This window comes from Pyricularia pennisetigena (genome assembly GCF_004337985.1).
Source record: "Pyricularia pennisetigena strain Br36 chromosome 7 map unlocalized Pyricularia_pennisetigena_Br36_Scf_8, whole genome shotgun sequence".
Classification (NCBI taxonomy): Eukaryota; Fungi; Ascomycota; class Sordariomycetes; order Magnaporthales; family Pyriculariaceae; genus Pyricularia; species Pyricularia pennisetigena.
The window spans coordinates 1,215,879-1,232,508 of NW_021940920.1; the positions used below are offsets into that span (position 1 = coordinate 1,215,879).

At 50.5% G+C, this 16,630-nt stretch overlaps 4 protein-coding genes across 4 annotated transcripts; 1 reads left to right on the top strand and 3 right to left on the bottom strand.

Annotated features, from left to right (window-relative positions):
• Positions 1-4,855: 4,855 nt before the first annotated feature.
• Positions 4,856-5,274, bottom strand: PpBr36_09472 (uncharacterized protein; the record flags this gene model as incomplete). The annotated part of the gene is made up of 3 exons (XM_029896593.1): positions 4,856-5,038; positions 5,105-5,164; positions 5,248-5,274. The coding sequence occupies 3 exons, from the start codon at positions 5,272-5,274 to the stop codon at positions 4,856-4,858; spliced, it is 270 nt and encodes an 89-aa protein (XP_029744543.1).
• Positions 5,275-7,889: 2,615 nt separating this feature from the next.
• Positions 7,890-11,984, bottom strand: PpBr36_09473 (uncharacterized protein; the record flags this gene model as incomplete). Its single annotated transcript, XM_029896594.1, has 4 exons — positions 7,890-8,048; positions 8,174-9,024; positions 9,095-9,428; positions 9,486-11,984. The coding sequence occupies 4 exons, from the start codon at positions 11,982-11,984 to the stop codon at positions 7,890-7,892; spliced, it is 3,843 nt and encodes a 1,280-aa protein (XP_029744777.1).
• A 1,647-nt stretch (positions 11,985-13,631) lies between these two features.
• On the top strand, positions 13,632-14,583 carry PpBr36_09474 (uncharacterized protein; the record flags this gene model as incomplete). Its single annotated transcript, XM_029896595.1, has 5 exons — positions 13,632-13,694; positions 13,853-13,883; positions 13,975-14,057; positions 14,168-14,454; positions 14,541-14,583. 5 exons carry the CDS (start codon positions 13,632-13,634, stop codon positions 14,581-14,583), a joined length of 507 nt encoding a protein of 168 aa, XP_029744544.1.
• A 974-nt stretch (positions 14,584-15,557) lies between these two features.
• On the bottom strand, positions 15,558-16,611 carry PpBr36_09475 (uncharacterized protein; the record flags this gene model as incomplete). Its single annotated transcript, XM_029896596.1, has 3 exons — positions 15,558-15,619; positions 15,707-16,282; positions 16,491-16,611. 3 exons carry the CDS (start codon positions 16,609-16,611, stop codon positions 15,558-15,560), a joined length of 759 nt encoding a protein of 252 aa, XP_029744545.1.
• Between the last annotated feature and the right edge of the window lie 19 nt (positions 16,612-16,630).

Consider the following 16,630-nt stretch of genomic DNA (forward strand, 5'->3'; position numbering starts at 1 on the left):
TGCATCCAACACATACATGTAGGAGAGAATATGCTTTTCCGCGCAAGCATCCCCCGCCAGCCGTAAAATTCCCAAAGACAAGAACTCCACTTCCAGAACAAGGAGATATGCTGCGCCACGGAGGACTCGGCGTCCACTCGGCGATGCGGCGGCGGCTTATAGTTTTTCTTTCTTGGAAATCTCGAGGGTCTTTTTTTATTTTTTTTGTTTTTTTAGGGGCCAACAGTCGGCAGGAACCTACTTTTCCAAATGAACAAATGGAAAGTGCGAAAAAATGATTAAGAAAAAAATCGTCCTTTCAGACCCTCATACTACCTCAAAACATCGGGCCGGTCGGGATGAAGCAGCAAATAGAAAAGCCCACAACCCGAGGTAGGAAGGCCGTTATTTATTACCTGTCAGACTGATTTTTTTTTCCCCTTTGACACAAACGTTACTCGCCTTAACCGTTCCATTATAACCACTCAGAGAACCGAAACATGGATTTTCTATCAACCACACCTATTCGACGAGATCGCGGAGAAATTTGACTTCCCGTCGACCCCAACACCTTACCGAAACCCGTCGGTAGAAGTGGTTGATTGATACAAGTTTCGAAACGTCGGTAGTTGCAACACGAGCCAAGGGAGGAAAATCAGACGACACTGCCATCGTTGGGAGGCCTGCCTATACCATTACGACGTAGTATGCTTATACTGTATGTCGCATTCGCCGTCAATCTTCCTGTTTGCATCCCTGCCCCATTGGCCCCCACGCAGCCCGAGTAAACATAATCGCGTACTGTATCGTATGTGATCAGCGTGCGATGCCGGCGATATTTCCCCTAAACGCCCGTCTTCGGTTTCTAGTGTTCTCCATAGACCGGAATCTAGATGCTGCAGATCGCTTCTTTTCTCGACTGGACAGACAGACCAGCTCAAGCCGGTCCTTTGGCTCTAGCGTCTTCGCTAGTCCAAGGGTACAGTATCGTTATCAGGATTATTAGACCTGCCTCTCTGCCTATGCTCTTGCTCGTTCGGATCTTATCTATGCTTGGACATTTGAGGCTAGAACCAAAAAGGACTTTGGGTGACCCGTCCCACCTTTTCTTTTCCCACCCAACTTGTAGTAAAATAAGGTAGTAAACTAACTACCTAGTCCAACACTGCGGGAGGTGGGAATAATCCTTCTCATCTTTTGGCGTTGACAGGCTTATGTTTGCGTTGCGTCCCCCTCTCGAGCGAGACGCAACGACGACAATCCCGAGCCTTTTCCCAACTCGTCTCCACACGCTCGGTCCCTAGGTTCCCATAGTATCTCTTTGTTCATCCGAAAAATCCGTGCTAGACAGAAAGAAAAAAAAAAAAAAAAAAAAAAAAAAAAAAAAAAAAAAAAACCACGCCTCCCGTTCTGTCCCTCCTCGTACAAACCCTCCCTAGCTGCATCTTGCCGCAAGCCACCGGCTCCCGTTTCCCCGTTTTCTTGTTTCTCTATGTTCTTTCTTGTCCATCCCCATCCCCCCATGCCCAGGACCTTCCAGAAGTAGAACGACGGATGACAAGGCTGCCAAGGTTTCAGGGCTGAGGAAATCGGGCCGCATGGCGGCATGGTTACACACACATGCATATACACACACATTCAGGCAGCTAGCTGCTTTTTTTTTTGCTCAAGAAGCTGCGTCGAGAGATTTTAGGTCGTACAGAAACGTGTGACACACACTACCAACAATACCTGCCACTTCCTGGGGGGCAAAAAAAGCCCGGGATGGATTCTTGGGGATTTGGCATTGCAAATTTTATGACCAATACATCGTGGCAACAATGAAAAACAAATATGAAAAGACAACAAAACCAGCTAGGAACGCGTTCAAGCGGCACAGCATTGAGCCGGAGGGAGCCCGTTGGTCAGGGCAAACCCGCTTGGGTGTGGTCGTGTGGTCAATCCGGTGTAACTGGTCTATACAACTTCGGTCAACGGTCTTTGTACTGCTACTTTGGACTAGGTAGCTGAGTCGTCCAACGGTTAGAAAGCCAAAGAGAAATAAAGAAATACAAACTCGGATTTTCGCACCCGTCGCACGCAAACCTCGATACTTCACATGGCAGAGTGTGACAACCGGACGAAATCTCCCTCCAACCACAGAGTCGGACCGGCCCGGGCAGAGCATCGTGAATGGGGTGGGTGTTCGTCCCGGTTTTTTTCATTTTTCATTTTTCATTTTCATTTTTATTTTATTTGATTTTTCTCTACCGGTAGTTACTCATGGTTAGTGGCACACAATAAGCTCCCATCTACACCGAGTCTGATCTTTTACTCTTTTTGGCCCGCGGGGATTCTCTTATCGTTTTTTTTTTCTTTTCTATTTTTGACTTTTTTTCCCTATTATCTCTCCCGCCCACGGAAACTCATCCTCTCTAATATAGTATTGTTTTTTTTTCTTTTTCTCCCCAGCCCGCGCGTATTTTTGTCTTTCAACTCTATATCAGCGGGCTGTGCTTATCCACGATAAGCTCACCCTCCCCGCCGACTCCAGCAGTGTCGATATCTACAACATCCCCGCGGAGAGATAAAACAAACTAAAGGAAATAAAAAGAAAATGTCTGGCGAACCAAACATATGGCCCATGCTTCCGAGGTGGTGGCGGTAACTTTAACTATTTGTCTCTCTCTCTCGCTCTCTCTCTCTCTTTTTTTTTTATTCCAAAACAATAAACAAAAGTCTTTAATCTCCCATGAGCTTTTAGCCAAATCCACAAACTCAGCCTTTTGTTGGGGGAGGCTTGAGGAATGGTGTGATTCCAACAGAATAACAACAAAAACCAGGGGAATAACACCCGAATCGACCGACTTGACATCACTCATACCCCCCCCTTCTCCTTTTTCGAAAGCTGCTGATAAAGCTAGCGCCGTGTAGCCATAACGGCAAACCAGCCCCAACCTTGGGTCTAGCGCAATACCACACATGCAGTTAGTTAGTTATACATGCACACACTCACGCACGGCAATAAACTCCCCTCCGGCGGGGGAGTATCTACCAACAAGACAGCCCAATCAGCGTGATGATGGAAAGCCCCGGGGAAAACAAGAAAATCTTGGCACGCGTAGCCTTTTTTCGATGCGAGGCGGCCGTTCAGGGCTCATGGCTTTTTTTTCTTCTTTTTTTTGCTTTTTCTTTGCTGCTCTTTTTTCTTCTTGGCTCTATAAACGGTGGCCGTCTTTTTTTTTCCCCGCAGAGCCCGTCGGGCTTTATTTTTTTTTAGGCATAAATCCCTCCCCCCTCAATCCAATCGTATTTGCTGATATACACACGTCAGCCCCCATTCGTTATTCATACGGTAAGCTGGACAAGGTAGGTCGGTACCAAACAAGCAGCCTAGCCATCTCTAGAAACAAAGTCACGGCGTGATTGGCTGGTTCGTGTAACACGGTTTGGGCGACAAAAAAAGAGACATTTCTTGGTATTCCACACACAAGATGACAAAAGGCAACAACACCAAAGTTTGTTAAGTACCCACCGAGTATACCTATTGTATAGCAGTACAGCCAGGGAAGTATAGCAGCAAGTACAACAGCAACACCCCGAAAAAGACGTGCTGACCGGTCATCTTCACCCGGGTCCCATACCTGGCTGGCCACACTTAGAGCTGCCTTACTTTTCTTATTATTTTTTTTAAAATCCATATCTCTGACAAATAAATACAAACCCGCTACTGCCGAAACCTTCTCGGGCCCTCGATCGCTCCATCCCACCCCATATCCGCAAAAAGTGTCAAAGGGAATAAAGGGAGGGAAACCAGAGGGAAAAAAAGGTTCTGTTGAGAAAGCGGGGGGCACTAATGTTTGGGAGCAAATAAAAAGGAGATCAAAATTCCCGTTCATCCCATTATGAAAGCTTATGTCTCGTCCTGGGACAACTTTGATGGTCTTCTCGCCCCCCAATATGGGTCCTTTGCTCGTGTGGCTGCGTTGCTTTGGGCTGAATGTCCAAGCCGCGTGTCATTAATGCCAAAGCTGAGCACAAGTGTCCCTTGCCCGGTCGATCCCCCGCAAAGATTGAGCCTTTGCGCTAAATTCGTCCAATGAAGAAAGGGTACTTGACTTGTCACTGTGAATCTATCCCGTGGGTGAACAAATTTCGTCGATCATTCGCGTCGTCTCTTTGTTTTGATCTATAATTTACAGGCAGGTGTTCGAGACACCTCGAGCGCCAAGACAGTTGTACAGAAGAGAACCCCGTGTTGGTTCCTCTAGCTTTGAAAAGAAACTAAAAAAAAAAGTCGAAAAAACAACAACTCTGGCCGTGCTTTTGGCTGTCAAACTGGGGTGTCGCCGGCCATAGCAAAACTGCTGGCACCCATCCATTCCACAAATGCAACCTGCAAGAAAAATGACCAAATGATATCAAAACGCCCCTCAAAGTCTGTCGTCCACGTGAAACGGATAGTAAAAAATGGCTTGAATTTTTTTTCGGTTTAAAAGTGAGTAAGTCGTAAAATTCGCGGAGCCCGCCACCAGGGGGTGCCACTGAGAAGAGAGAGTTGGAGAGAAACGTGATTCTGCGTCAGAATGACTAGTGCCTCGATGAAGAGGCCAAGTGTTTTGCTGTTTCAACTGAGTTGTTGTTGTGACGTGGTGGTGTTGGTTGATGATAAGGCAAGGAACATCGTCCCGCGACCGCTTGCCGCGATGGACGAGTCAAGAAGGATGGTCCAGCCGGCATGACCTTGTCGGATTTCTAGGTTTAGGCGGTTCATGCCGTTGATGTTTCGTTTTTGTTTGCAGGTTTTCTTGGGTGACATGGTACTTTGGCTGGCGGTAGTGAAGATGCTGCATCATTCATCTTGTCCGCATATCAGCTTCTTGGCGAGGTTTGGGAGTCACTGTTTCCTGCTGTAGCGGGAGTCGCCCCTCGTGGGCCTGCTGCTGCCACTGCTATGGTCGCTGCTGCCATACGAGTCCTGGCGCTTGGGGTGTCTGCTGCTGGAGGAGACGGGCTGAGCCCACGACTCCGAGTCGCTTGAGAGAAGACCGGAAGACATTGATGCGCCGGACTTGAGGGCCTGAGATGAGTTGGCGATTAGCTTCCGGTTCGGTATTTTGGAAAGGTGACCAAGAAGTGAACTTACAATGCAAAGCTTGCACCTATCACCAAAGCGGGTAACCTGGTTGTGGCAGTTGATGCTGCCCTATTAGTTGGCGAAGGAATGTTAGCGCTATCCTTCACGTCATAAAATCTTGGATCCAAGGGATGGAAGAAAATAGCACATACGTAAAAGTTTGCGCAGTAGCAAGCCATTGTGTTGTGTTGTTTTGGTTGGGTGTGGTGTGTGGTTGAAGAAAACTGCTTCTAGGAGGCTAGGTCTTTGTGTTGAAAGAAGTTTTTGTCGTCGAGAGCGATATCCACGACCGAAAGGATGATTGCGTGGTGTTTTTGTTGTCAAGAAGTGACAAGCTTTGGCTGATCTCTGGGGAGGGTGGGAAGGTGACTTGAGACTTGTTCTTGGCGATACGAACCAGTCCCTTTAAATGTAATCTTTAGTTTGTATTTGGTTGGGTAAGTCCGAAAGACATGGGGAAAGTTGAAAGTGTCGGGGCCAGAACAAAAAGCGTACGAGTGTGTGGGTGGGCGAGGACGAGGGTATTTGAACCATGGGGAAAGGCAGAGCAAGTAAGGAACAGGGAAGCATCAGATCACGGGAAGTGGCGGGATCGATCGAAAGCGGCCTATTGCCGCTGCTTGCTGCTTGCCAAATCAAGCCCGTCCAAGTGTTTGAGGAGTGGAATGGATTGAAGTTGGCCGTGTTCTTTTCTTTTTTGCCCTTTTTCCCCCTTGACCTGTGTCAAAGCACCAACCGACGAACCGGGATCGACCACCTTAAGCTTTCAATGAGGGCCCAGGCATGCATAGGTAAGGTAGGTACATGTACAGTTATCCTGGGCAGGGAGGGTTGCCATGCCTAGTCAGCCGAGTCCAGCCCAAGAAAAGGCGGGTGGGAGACCGGTCAGGCTTGGGAGCACAAGCATTGATTGGGGCAAATTGAAAGGTGCCCCGAGCGATGCGATGGAGCATGGAAGTTACGGGCAGGTACGTACTGTCCTTTTTTTTTTTTTTTGTGGTGCTGCCCGCTGCTGGGTAGCTGCTGCTGTTGCTGAGAGCATTAATTGCCCGGCAAAGCTAGGGGAAGTGACGTTCCTGGAACGTGCATTAGCTTCCCATGTCCCGTTTCTGGTAACTTGTTGATCCCTGTAATCGCCCAAAGAAAAGTGGACTGTAGCATTTCCCGTACTAAGCCGGTTGGTGTTTGAGTCCTTGCACCACAACCACTGTTGGTTGGTATCCAATCCAATGCAGCTGCAACAAACCTGTACGGATAAACCAAGCAAGACAAAGAGCTTCAATCCCCACACACGACATGCCCCTGGTAGGTAAGTTGGCTGCATGCAATGCATCACCAATTCCATCCGCCATTGCGAGTGATCCCGAGACGTCCAAAACTTTGGCCAGTGCCCTCCACAATTTTTGCTGCTTCTTCTTCTATAACCACAATGACACTAATTCTGNNNAAAAAAAAAAAAAAAAAAAAAAAGTGAGAGAGTTAATATGCAGAGTAGACACACACATACTACCCACGCATGCCGACCTTGCCTTTTCCCTCGTTGTCCGTGGCTTAAAATAAAAGTCCGAACCCTTTTGACGAACGCGAATCGGAGTGGGTGGCTCTTTTCCGCACCTCCGCTCCTGAACAACAAAAACAGACACAGCCTTCTTTTCTCTGACCGAGGGGAGACGAATGGAAAGGGGGCCTTAATCTATCTCTCGTCGGGACCAAAACACAACTCGAGGTTTTGTGATTATTTCTTTGGTTTTTGCTCAACTCATTTAGTCGTGACGAAGCGTATAATGTCGAAAGAAGAAAGAGAAAAATAAAAAGCTGCTACTGGATGAGTATTACCAAAATTTTCCAGACGACGGCTAGTTCAGTGCCCGCAGTCCGATAGACAGCCTGGGTCCGGATCTAGACTCAAAAAGGACACTACCCACCGAAAAAGAACCTGCGTTGCCCAAGCAAACAAAACCCACCCCCCTCTAATTAATTTATCTTGCACACTTTTGCTCCAGATTGCCAAGCAACCACCACACGTTTGACACATTCTAGATTCCCCCATCAGACTCCATGTTGCCCATCACAAAGCTGATCCAAACGAAAAAAAAAAAAAAAGAAGCCGTGGCAAATCTCCACAAAAACCGTAAAAACGGGCTATTTGCCAAGATACTCCGAATCTCTTGGCGAGACTGTCAAAAGTTTCCAAAATCAAGTCTGTTGTAGCAAAAAAGTAGACATCACACGGGCAAATATTGAATTTCACTTGATACTCCGCAAGAATAAGAAATAGAAAACGCCTCCCCATTTTGGCAAAATATAAATGACGAAGAATTTCCAGCAGCCAAGGGAAAAAAAAAGTGAAAGAAAAAACAGCTTAGATCCATATCTCCCACTCCTCGCACAAGACAGTAAAGATGGTGTGAAAGAACCGTCCTTCCCAACCCGCGGGTCAACAAAAATTTCTCATGTCAGGAAAAAACAAAAGCTGGACTTAAAGTGTCGGACCTCAACTTGCTCATCTCTCAACTTGGTTCCCCTTTCACTTACGTCCACAAAGAAAACAGACAACGGGAGAGAAGAGATGCACAAAATGACTCTTGTTTACATGCAAAAAGAAGTAGGCCACATGAACCCAAAAAAGGTATTAAAATGGAAGAAGGTGCCGAAAAGAAAAAAAAGTTCCAAAAACAATCGAGGTGAATTGGATCAGAAAAGCCACATGAACCCGCTGTTCAAATAAAAACAAAGATAACGCGTCGTCAATCCCTCTCTATAAAAACACTCAACGCATCCTCCCCGGAACAAACTACCTGTGGTTCGGCACAGGTCCTGCCTCTGAGGCGGCGGTCGCCGCAGCAGCCGCTCGTTCCGGACTGGTCGGTACCTCGGACCTGCGCTGGCTTTTCCAGAAGTCGAGCGCCTCGACGACGTCCTCGCCCCTCTCGTCCTCGTACGCAAAAATGATCTGTGATCCCGGTATTGATTAGTTCCAGTCTCTGTGGCCGTTCCATCCTCGCCAGTCACAAGCAAGGTCCGCAACGAGACCAACTCGCGAGCGAACCGGCGGGGATTAAAGAAATGTAAACTCACCTCGTGCGTGCTGCTGTGAAGCATCCTGATGTTTCGGTGCGGCACAATGTGCACCGCCCCGGTGTCGATATGCCTGAGCTCTATAAAATTGGGCTCGAACGCCAAGATCCAGGGGTAGCTGAGCGCGAAGCTTTGCGGTGTGCCCTCCCAGTCGATCCGCCATCCAGGCCGAGCACGCCACCCGTTGCGGTTGACAAAGAACGAGAATTCGCTGTAGTTGAGCAGGAACTCGCCGTTGAGTCTCTCAATGTGAATTGGCTTGACCCCTTCCTTGCGTGCCACAAAGTCGAGGGACGTGTCTGCCTGGTCGAGTAGTGACTGCGTCTCCAGCGTCTCCAGAGCCACCACCTCGAACCCACGCGCACACGCCACGCAGAGCTTCGACTTGAGGAAGTGTACGCTCGTCGTCTCGGTTGGAATGTAGAACTCCTTGAAGGCCTTGAGCTCATCTTGCCCGGCATTGAACATCTTACCCAGCCCCTTCTGCTTCCGTGTCTTGCTCATGGCGTCGTTTGGTTCGTAAACCTTGACTGTGGTGGTGATGGCCGACCATTTCACGCAGCAGACTAGGTGTCTGCCCAAGCATATGCCAGCCCGGAAGAATATGCAGTGGCTCTGGATCTTCTTACCCTTTTTGTTGCTCGAAGGCTCGGGCGAATCGAGAGCAGAAATAGGATAGTTGTACAGTGTCTTGTTGGAGAGCACCAGTAGCATGTTATACTCCTCAAGCACGTCGACTTGGGTGACATTTTGCGTCTCGATGACACGCTTGGGGTTGGTTGCTGTCCTAGAGCGGCGGTCTGAGATGAAGATGCCTGTATCCGTGCCGTAGACCAGCTTGCGGCCACCGTCTGTACATTTTACCTTTTGTTAGCAACTTACGCGAGCCCGGGGTGTCAATTACAGTCTGCATCTACTTACCATATGGTACGCAGCAGTTGACTTTGTTGGCCGGTCCAAAGAAGCCCGCCGAGATTGTTGTCATGTTCAAAAAGTCTGCCCGGGCCCTAAGCCGTTCTTGTGCTGCGGCAATGTACTCTAGCCACTTCTGGCGTGCAGACTGGTTCGTCGCATACAGAGTCAACTCATAGCCGGCCTTGCCGAGATGCTTGAACGTAATAGGCCATCCTTCCGACTTGCTTGTGCTTGTGTTGGCGCTTCTCAACGGCAGCAAACTGCTGGAAGACCTTTTCGGCCCTGTTGATGGAATGACTTCCTCCATCTCCTTGATCATCAGCAGTTCAAGAGGAATGGGCTACTTCAGCGTCAGCAAGCAAGTTTACACAGAAAAACACAAGAGGGTGCTACTGACCCTGCGGTACGCTTTGGTCTCTTCAACCTTGCCCACAGTCTTGATGCGTGCCAATAACACGGCATGATCAAACAAGAATGCTGTAATGTCTGCTGGATCAGTTGGAGATTTCTTCATCTGGCTCTTGAACACCAGTTCTCTGCCCTCATCCGTCAGTCTGAGATCGACCCTCTCATTGGGTCTGAATTTGAGCTGCTCGTTAAGTCGCCTGAGAGTGAACCGATTCTCAGCCTTTCCGGACTCGGCATTGACTCTTGCCAGGAGATCCTTGATCATCTTCATGACCTTGGGAATGTCCGTCTTATCCGAGCTGTCGTCCACCGTGTATTTGCAAACATTCTCCAACAGAAGCGGGTATCTAGCCAGACGTGTCGTCGGCTTGGTGAGGTAACCGTTGAGTTCCAGTTTCCTCGACTCCTTGCGCCTCTCAATCTCGTCCACAAATCGTGCAAATAGCGGGTTGTTCGAACGCTCATTCTCAAACTCAAACTTGGCCTCGAGCTGCTTGGAACCATAGAGGATGAACGGCTCGAACTGAGGCACGAACTCCTTAAAGATGTCGCCAATATTAGACACAACCGGGTCCTTTTGTTGTCGGTCCGTAAGAGCCTTGGCAAAGCGAGAGCTGACGCCGTGGATCGAAGGGTGGTCAATAATGTTGCTGAAGATTTTGCGCACAACCTCCTCTCTCCGATGTGCAGCAATGGGAGAGTTTTTGGACCGTAGAGGATTGATCCAAAAGTCACGTAGGTACTCCAGATCCTTGACAAAGTCCCTTTCGGTGTAGCATATCTCGGATATGACCTCCTGGCGTTTCTTCTCCTTGTCGCTAACACGCTCGGCAATCTCTTTGGGGACAGTGTTGATCCAGAGCTTCTGCTCGTCCGTTTGGTCAATGTCGTCCTCGCCGACTACTGGAGCAGACTCATCCTTCAGACCTGGGCCCATCTTCAGATTCAACCTGGAAACCTGTTCGAGACGGCGAGGGCACGCAATGCTGTAGCACAGCTGATCGCGGGTACATGTTGGCGAATAGCACTCGGAAAGCAGCACAAAGACACCGTTGACTGACGTTCCCGCATCCTCTTGTTCTTCCGTCATGGTCTCCTTGAACTGGTACATCTCCGTCGAGGAGTCGCGTAGCCTGTGTTCATAAGTAACATCGTGGAAGAACTTTTGGGCATCGAGAGCGCGACCAAGAAGCAGAGCCAGATTCCTATCGGTCGTCCGAATAATATACGAAAGGACATCCACTGCCTCGCTACCTGTAAAAGCGTTCTTGTATGTCAAGCCGTTCTTCGTCTTGTCGCCGGTAATGATTTTCTGCTTGAAACACTCGGCCACGCGAGACAAGAGCGCAGGGTATACCAACGGTGGTCGGACCTTGGCCGTCGTAGGCCTCTCACTCTCGACGGATCGCGCGACCGACGAGCGGTGCACCAATGTGTTAGAATCTGTCTTGTCACTAGCGGCGATGGACGGTGCTATCGTGGATGCCATAGACATGGTTCTATCATTACTGCCGCTGGTGGAGGAAGCCATGCTGGTCGTCCTTGTTTGTGAGCCGGGAGCCGGCGTATATCCATTCGCGAAACCATGGTATGTCGGAGAAGTATCTGTCGGCTGGGCGCCTGGCCTACGGTTCGGTATTATGCGTCCACTCATCGTCTGATGCGCATCTCTGTCGTGTGACGAGTAGCCTCCGCTCATGGACATGGCACGGTCATCATGCCTGTCGGGAACAACGCGACCCTGCGCCGTCGTCCTGGCCGAATGAGCGTTCGGGTTCGGGGCGGGAGCATTGTAAGGTGCATGACGGAAAGCATTTGCCGGCGACTGCTGGTAGGCATTCGGAGGCGGATGATACATCTGGGGTCTTGGGGCACTCGCGAGACTCTGGGTTCGGTACGAGTCCGAGTTGAGCGCTGGCGGAGGACCTCCAGGGCCACCACTTCCTGAGTGAAACCTTGGGGGTGGAGGTCTCATACCATTATTATAGCCGTTCATGGGAGGCGGGGGTCTAGAGTCAAAGCGAGGCGGTGGCTGTTGGCCGAGGTAGCGTCTTGCTTGTTGCTGCTGCTGCTGTTGTTGATATTGTTGTGATGGAACCTGTTGGGGAGGTGGTCGCTGCTGCGGACCCGGATAATATCCGTTTTGCTGCTGATGCATCCGAGGGTCCTCCATCGGTGGCCTGTTGCGGGGCGGCATCGGTTGATCTCCGTAAGGACCACCCTGAGGCATCCTAGGCGGGGGCGGACGCTGCATTCCTCCTCCCATCGTCTGTGTTCGGGCTTGCTGCTGATGCTGTTGCATGAGCTCGGGCGGGGGCATAGATGACGATGTCATGGTGTGCGATCGACCAGGCCCGGGGACGGCGCCGAATATGTTAGAAAAGGCGGCCTCGCGTTGGAAGTCGTTGTTGGATCGGCCGTAATCGGGTGACCGAGGTGGCTGCTCCTGGCCAGGTCCCGGTCTCCGATGCTGCTGATATTCTGCCATCGTGATGGACTTCTGCGACCGAAAATCACGATAAAATTAACGGGCTGTCTGCGTTGCTTGGGCGGCTGCAGAGCAAACCGAGGCCAACGCAAAGCAAGGTATCGCGACGGAATTGGGCGTCGGGAAGCGGTCGAGCGGGCAATAAAAAAAAAAAAGCCCAAAAAAACGACTCACCAGCGCCGGGATTGGCGGGCAGCAACTCGGCCAGTGCTCGCCGGAGCAATGATAAGAAATACTACCAAAGCCTTGTCAAAAGGTTGGGGGTGGTCTTTAGGCTAGTATATTTTTTTTCAAAATAATTTTTTTTTAATATTTTTTCTTCTTCTTTTCTTCTTTTCTCCTCTTGCCTCGCCGTGTTCCAGGAGCCAAAATGGTAGGCAGATGGGCTGGGGTTTAGGTTGTGACGTTATTTGCTTTGCAGCAGTTTATTCGAGGGTTTCTAGGTTGGCCGCTCGGTGGCTGCAGAATTGGAGGGGGAAAGATTCACTGGTGCTCCGTGCCAACCCTGCCAGAAAGCGGCAGGCAGGCAGACTGGCTGTTTTTTGACGGGCGGGCAGACGACAGGACAACGGCGCAATCAATTGGTGACTGCTCGAGTGGAGGCCTCTTGATGAAGGTCACCGGTTTCTACAAGTTCGACGCCAGTAGCTTGCTTGATTATCAGAAGGTAGTGGGCATAGACACTGGAATGATTTCAGCACCAGGTTAGGTGAGTGGATGAATGGACAGAGACACTCTCGTTTTTCCAGTTTAAGGTTGTGTCGTGTGGTTGCTCGTACACATTTCATCCAACGCCAAGGCCCCTACCTCTTAGGTACTGAGATCAAATCCAAATCACAAAAAGGGATTGCTGCAAAGCTTAACACCATCCCAACCACAACGCTCAGGTCATGTCCTACAGCACCCAAAGGCGCTCATTGCTGCTGTCAATAATTGGACCCGGCTAGATCTGCTAAACTTTGCTAACTAGCGAGATCTAGCTAAGCCAAATGTACCGAGTCGGGTGCATGCCTAGGTCTAGATACCTACCTGACCTGTAGGTAGGTACCAACTCTCATCGCACAGTAGAGCCCATTCATCCCATCGGGCTTACAGTACCAGAAGGTTTAAACCACAGGCGACGGTTCCGGATTTTGGTGGTTGGGACGGTTATCAGTGGGGCTAGACACTGTGCAATTGGTTTGCGGGTGACAACCCGTCGCCTGTGGCCTCCCAGCCGCCACAATCTACCGGTACTTGAGGCATTACAAAATAGAACACATCGCTTTGAAGGTTTTCTTTTTCTTTTTGGAAGATAAATATGGGTTTAAAAGACAAAATGTGAGGAATTTATTGCAACCTTTAACGGCCTTGGGCTCGTATCAAGTGCCCTTGAGTCTCAGGTGATGTGATGTCACAAGTTAGGTACGGCCTGACAACAAAGAGTGGACCCTGAGACTGAGACTGGCCAAGTTGCTCAGAGTCGAGCTTGCTGCCAAGTCACGTGGTCTAAACGCGAGCTTCCTCCGCGCTTCGTCCGGGGTTACCATAGAGCATCATCAGTCGCAGCCCTGGTCAAGTTCATCAGAACGACGACATCAACACCATTTCCCGCGCGGCCGCATCTCAAATTCCTGTCGAATCGAGCGCAGCTGCAATAAAATCACGATGCCATCAACAGTACCGTCCGAGTCGGAGCTCGCGCCCAAGTTCGCGCCCTTTGTCGGCATGGTAAGCTAGCTGCCTGTTGTTCCTCGATGTAGCTCGCTACCATGCATCATCGCCATGCCTCTACCGTCTACAGCCAAGCTACGATGCCTGCAACACCCTCGCTGCCGATTCCATCCCAGCATGTATTTGGCTCTAACAAATTGATCACCTCGCTCTAGGCCGGCATTGCGGCTGCCATGATTTTCGGATGTATGCGTAACCCTTCCTCCATCTCGCCAGCCTCTCGGTTGATATACACACGATGAAAATGTGCTGACGAAGAAAAAAAAACAAAATACAGGCGCTGGCGCAGCATTCGGCACCGCCAAGTCAGGCATCGGTATCGCGGGTGTCGGAACCTTTAGGCCAGACCTCATCATGAAGGTAAGTTGACCCTAACCACGTCTTGTTGGTCGTCATCCAGTAGCCTATGACCTGAATGCCTGAGATATGGACACTGCTAACAAAATACCCGCTGTCTGGCTGCCTTTTAGTGCTTGATTCCTGTCATCATGTCAGGAATCATCGCTGTCTACGCCCTCGTCGTCGCCGTCTTGATCGCCCAGGACCTCAACGCTCCCACTGCAGGCGCGAGTTACGACCTTTTCAGAGGCTTCATGCACCTCGCTTGCGGCTTGTCCGTCGGCCTTACTGGTCTGGCCGCCGGCTACTGCATCGGCATTGTTGGAGACAAGGGTGTCAGGGCTTACATGGAGCAGTCCAGAATCTTTGTCGGCATGGTGCTGATTCTGATTTTCGGCGAAGTCTTGGGTCTTTATGGGTATGGCTCCTTTCTGGATTCTATAAAACTGCAGCGCAAGTCTTGCAACTCTACATTGTACTAACTTTGTTTGTGTGGCGCAATAGGCTTATTGTTGCGCTCATTCTCAACACCAAGAGCCAGGGCTAAACCCGACCCATTGGCTAACCCATACTACCCCTTTCAGCCACAAAAGTTGAGCCTCACAGATATTACATACATGAGAGGGATGCATGTATACTATTCCGCCAGGAGATGAAGAAAGAGTTGAAGCAGCACCTGGTGAGAGCATAGCAGCAGTTTCTGCTGTGCAGGGAAGTGTCAATATAGCATTTGGCCGGCGTTCTTTTTTTTTTTTTTGGACAGTGAATCTACCTACTTATTTCTACATTTCCTTGACAGTCTTTCGCGACGGTTTACAGTGTACATTATTGGGCCCGGCATATCCGAGATTGCAAATCTCTCTTGCAATCCAGACATCATCATTCATGGTCACATTTCAGCTACAGTACATGTTACGGCATCCTCACCCACCAGGAACGCGTGCGGAACGAATGGCACATGGCATATTCGTTATTTCTAGTGCTAGTATGTACGGTCCTAACAATCTGGGTGGACTCCCCGTTCCGTTCTCAGCCGGAAACGGCCTATATGTCGTTCAGCTCAGTCGGTTATATTTGTTCAGCTTCTGTGCAACAGATACCCCAAATGCTGACATGAAAAGTTTGATGTTGTTGCCAGGTTCTTGCAAATGCCCAACATTGACAAAAGAAAGAAGAAAAAAAAAAAACAAAGGAAATGAATTCTCGCCAAGTCATGCATAGAAATATGGAAAGACACCAAATCAACGACTCCGGGAAAATGCAACAATATATGTCTTTTGGGGGTTGATCCCCCATTTCTTTTCCCCGGTCGAGGGTGATGGTTCGACAGAATCGAAACGGTTGAGCGCAGAGGGAAACAAAAAGACAAAAGGACAAAAGAAAACATCAAAACTGTAGCTGGACTTGGCAGCTCGTACCCGGTTAATATTTGGCCGGTCTCTGTTCGTGTGCGTTGGCGTAGTTGATATTGGAAATCGCCATCGTGTTGGCGTGTTCGTGGGAAGGGAGGGCTATTGCACATCACAGGAGGCGCCTGGTCAAGTTTCCTCGCCTGTTGCGAGGCTGAAAGTCTCTCATCTGGGCTGTGAATTTAACAGCGTCAGTTCAGAGGTTTTTCGTCCCTGCCACGCGCACTGGGACCAAAGCATATAAATATCAAAGAAACTCACCAAGGAACAGATCCCACCTACGGTTCTCCATCTCGAGCACCTCATTGCCATTCTCCCTGGCCAGCCTCTGGGCCCTAGCGCGCCTGGCCGCGACCTCGCCGACAAGGTAGGGGTCCTCGAGCGGGCGGTGCCGGCGCTGCTCCTCGGCCTCTGCGATCTCGCTGACCCTCTCGAGCCGGGCAATCCGGCTGGGCGACGTCGCGACCTCGAGCCTCCTCGTTGACGACGCCGCGGCAGCAGAGGCGCGCCGCTGTGCCACGTTGCGGTACTGGCGGTTGTTGTGGTTGTTGGTGGCGAGGCTCGACCACGATGGGATGCGGAAGGCCGAGAGCTGTGGGGCGAGCGTCGGGAGCGGCCCCGTTGGCACGGGCGGCAGGCCGATGGTCGGTTCGTCGACCGAGTCAGCGGGCGGGATCAGGCTGGGCCGGGACGAGCTGGCGTAGTATCCGTCCTGGTTGGTTCTTCGTTGGCTGCGGTGCGAGTTGAAGCTGTACGACGGTGGTGATGATTGTTCGGGCGGCGAGTAGGCCGGGGTTGCCTCGCGTGGGATGGTGTGGTATGACGGCACCTCGGAGACTTGTGTCGGTTAGGGGTTTTGTCGCGCGAGTTAGCTAGGGCGCGTCTTTAAACTTCGGAGAGTCGGAGAAGCTCGGTTGGGGATCCCGGGACGGGGTCGGTGTTTTCGGGGAATGATTGGTGCGGAGAGAGGCGCCCCACAACATTCTTTCGGCGAAAGGCAGCGAGCATGTGCCAGCCTCCGAATACGGGAATACAAGCAACTCACCATATGATGGAGCTACCGAGTGGATGGAAGCAGTCTCAAAGTCCTCTGCCGTCAGCGCGTCCATGTTGCCATGGTTGGAAAAGACCCGCGGGCCGCTTTGTTGTAAGACTGCGGTAGCCATGGCCGACTTTCAAAACAGA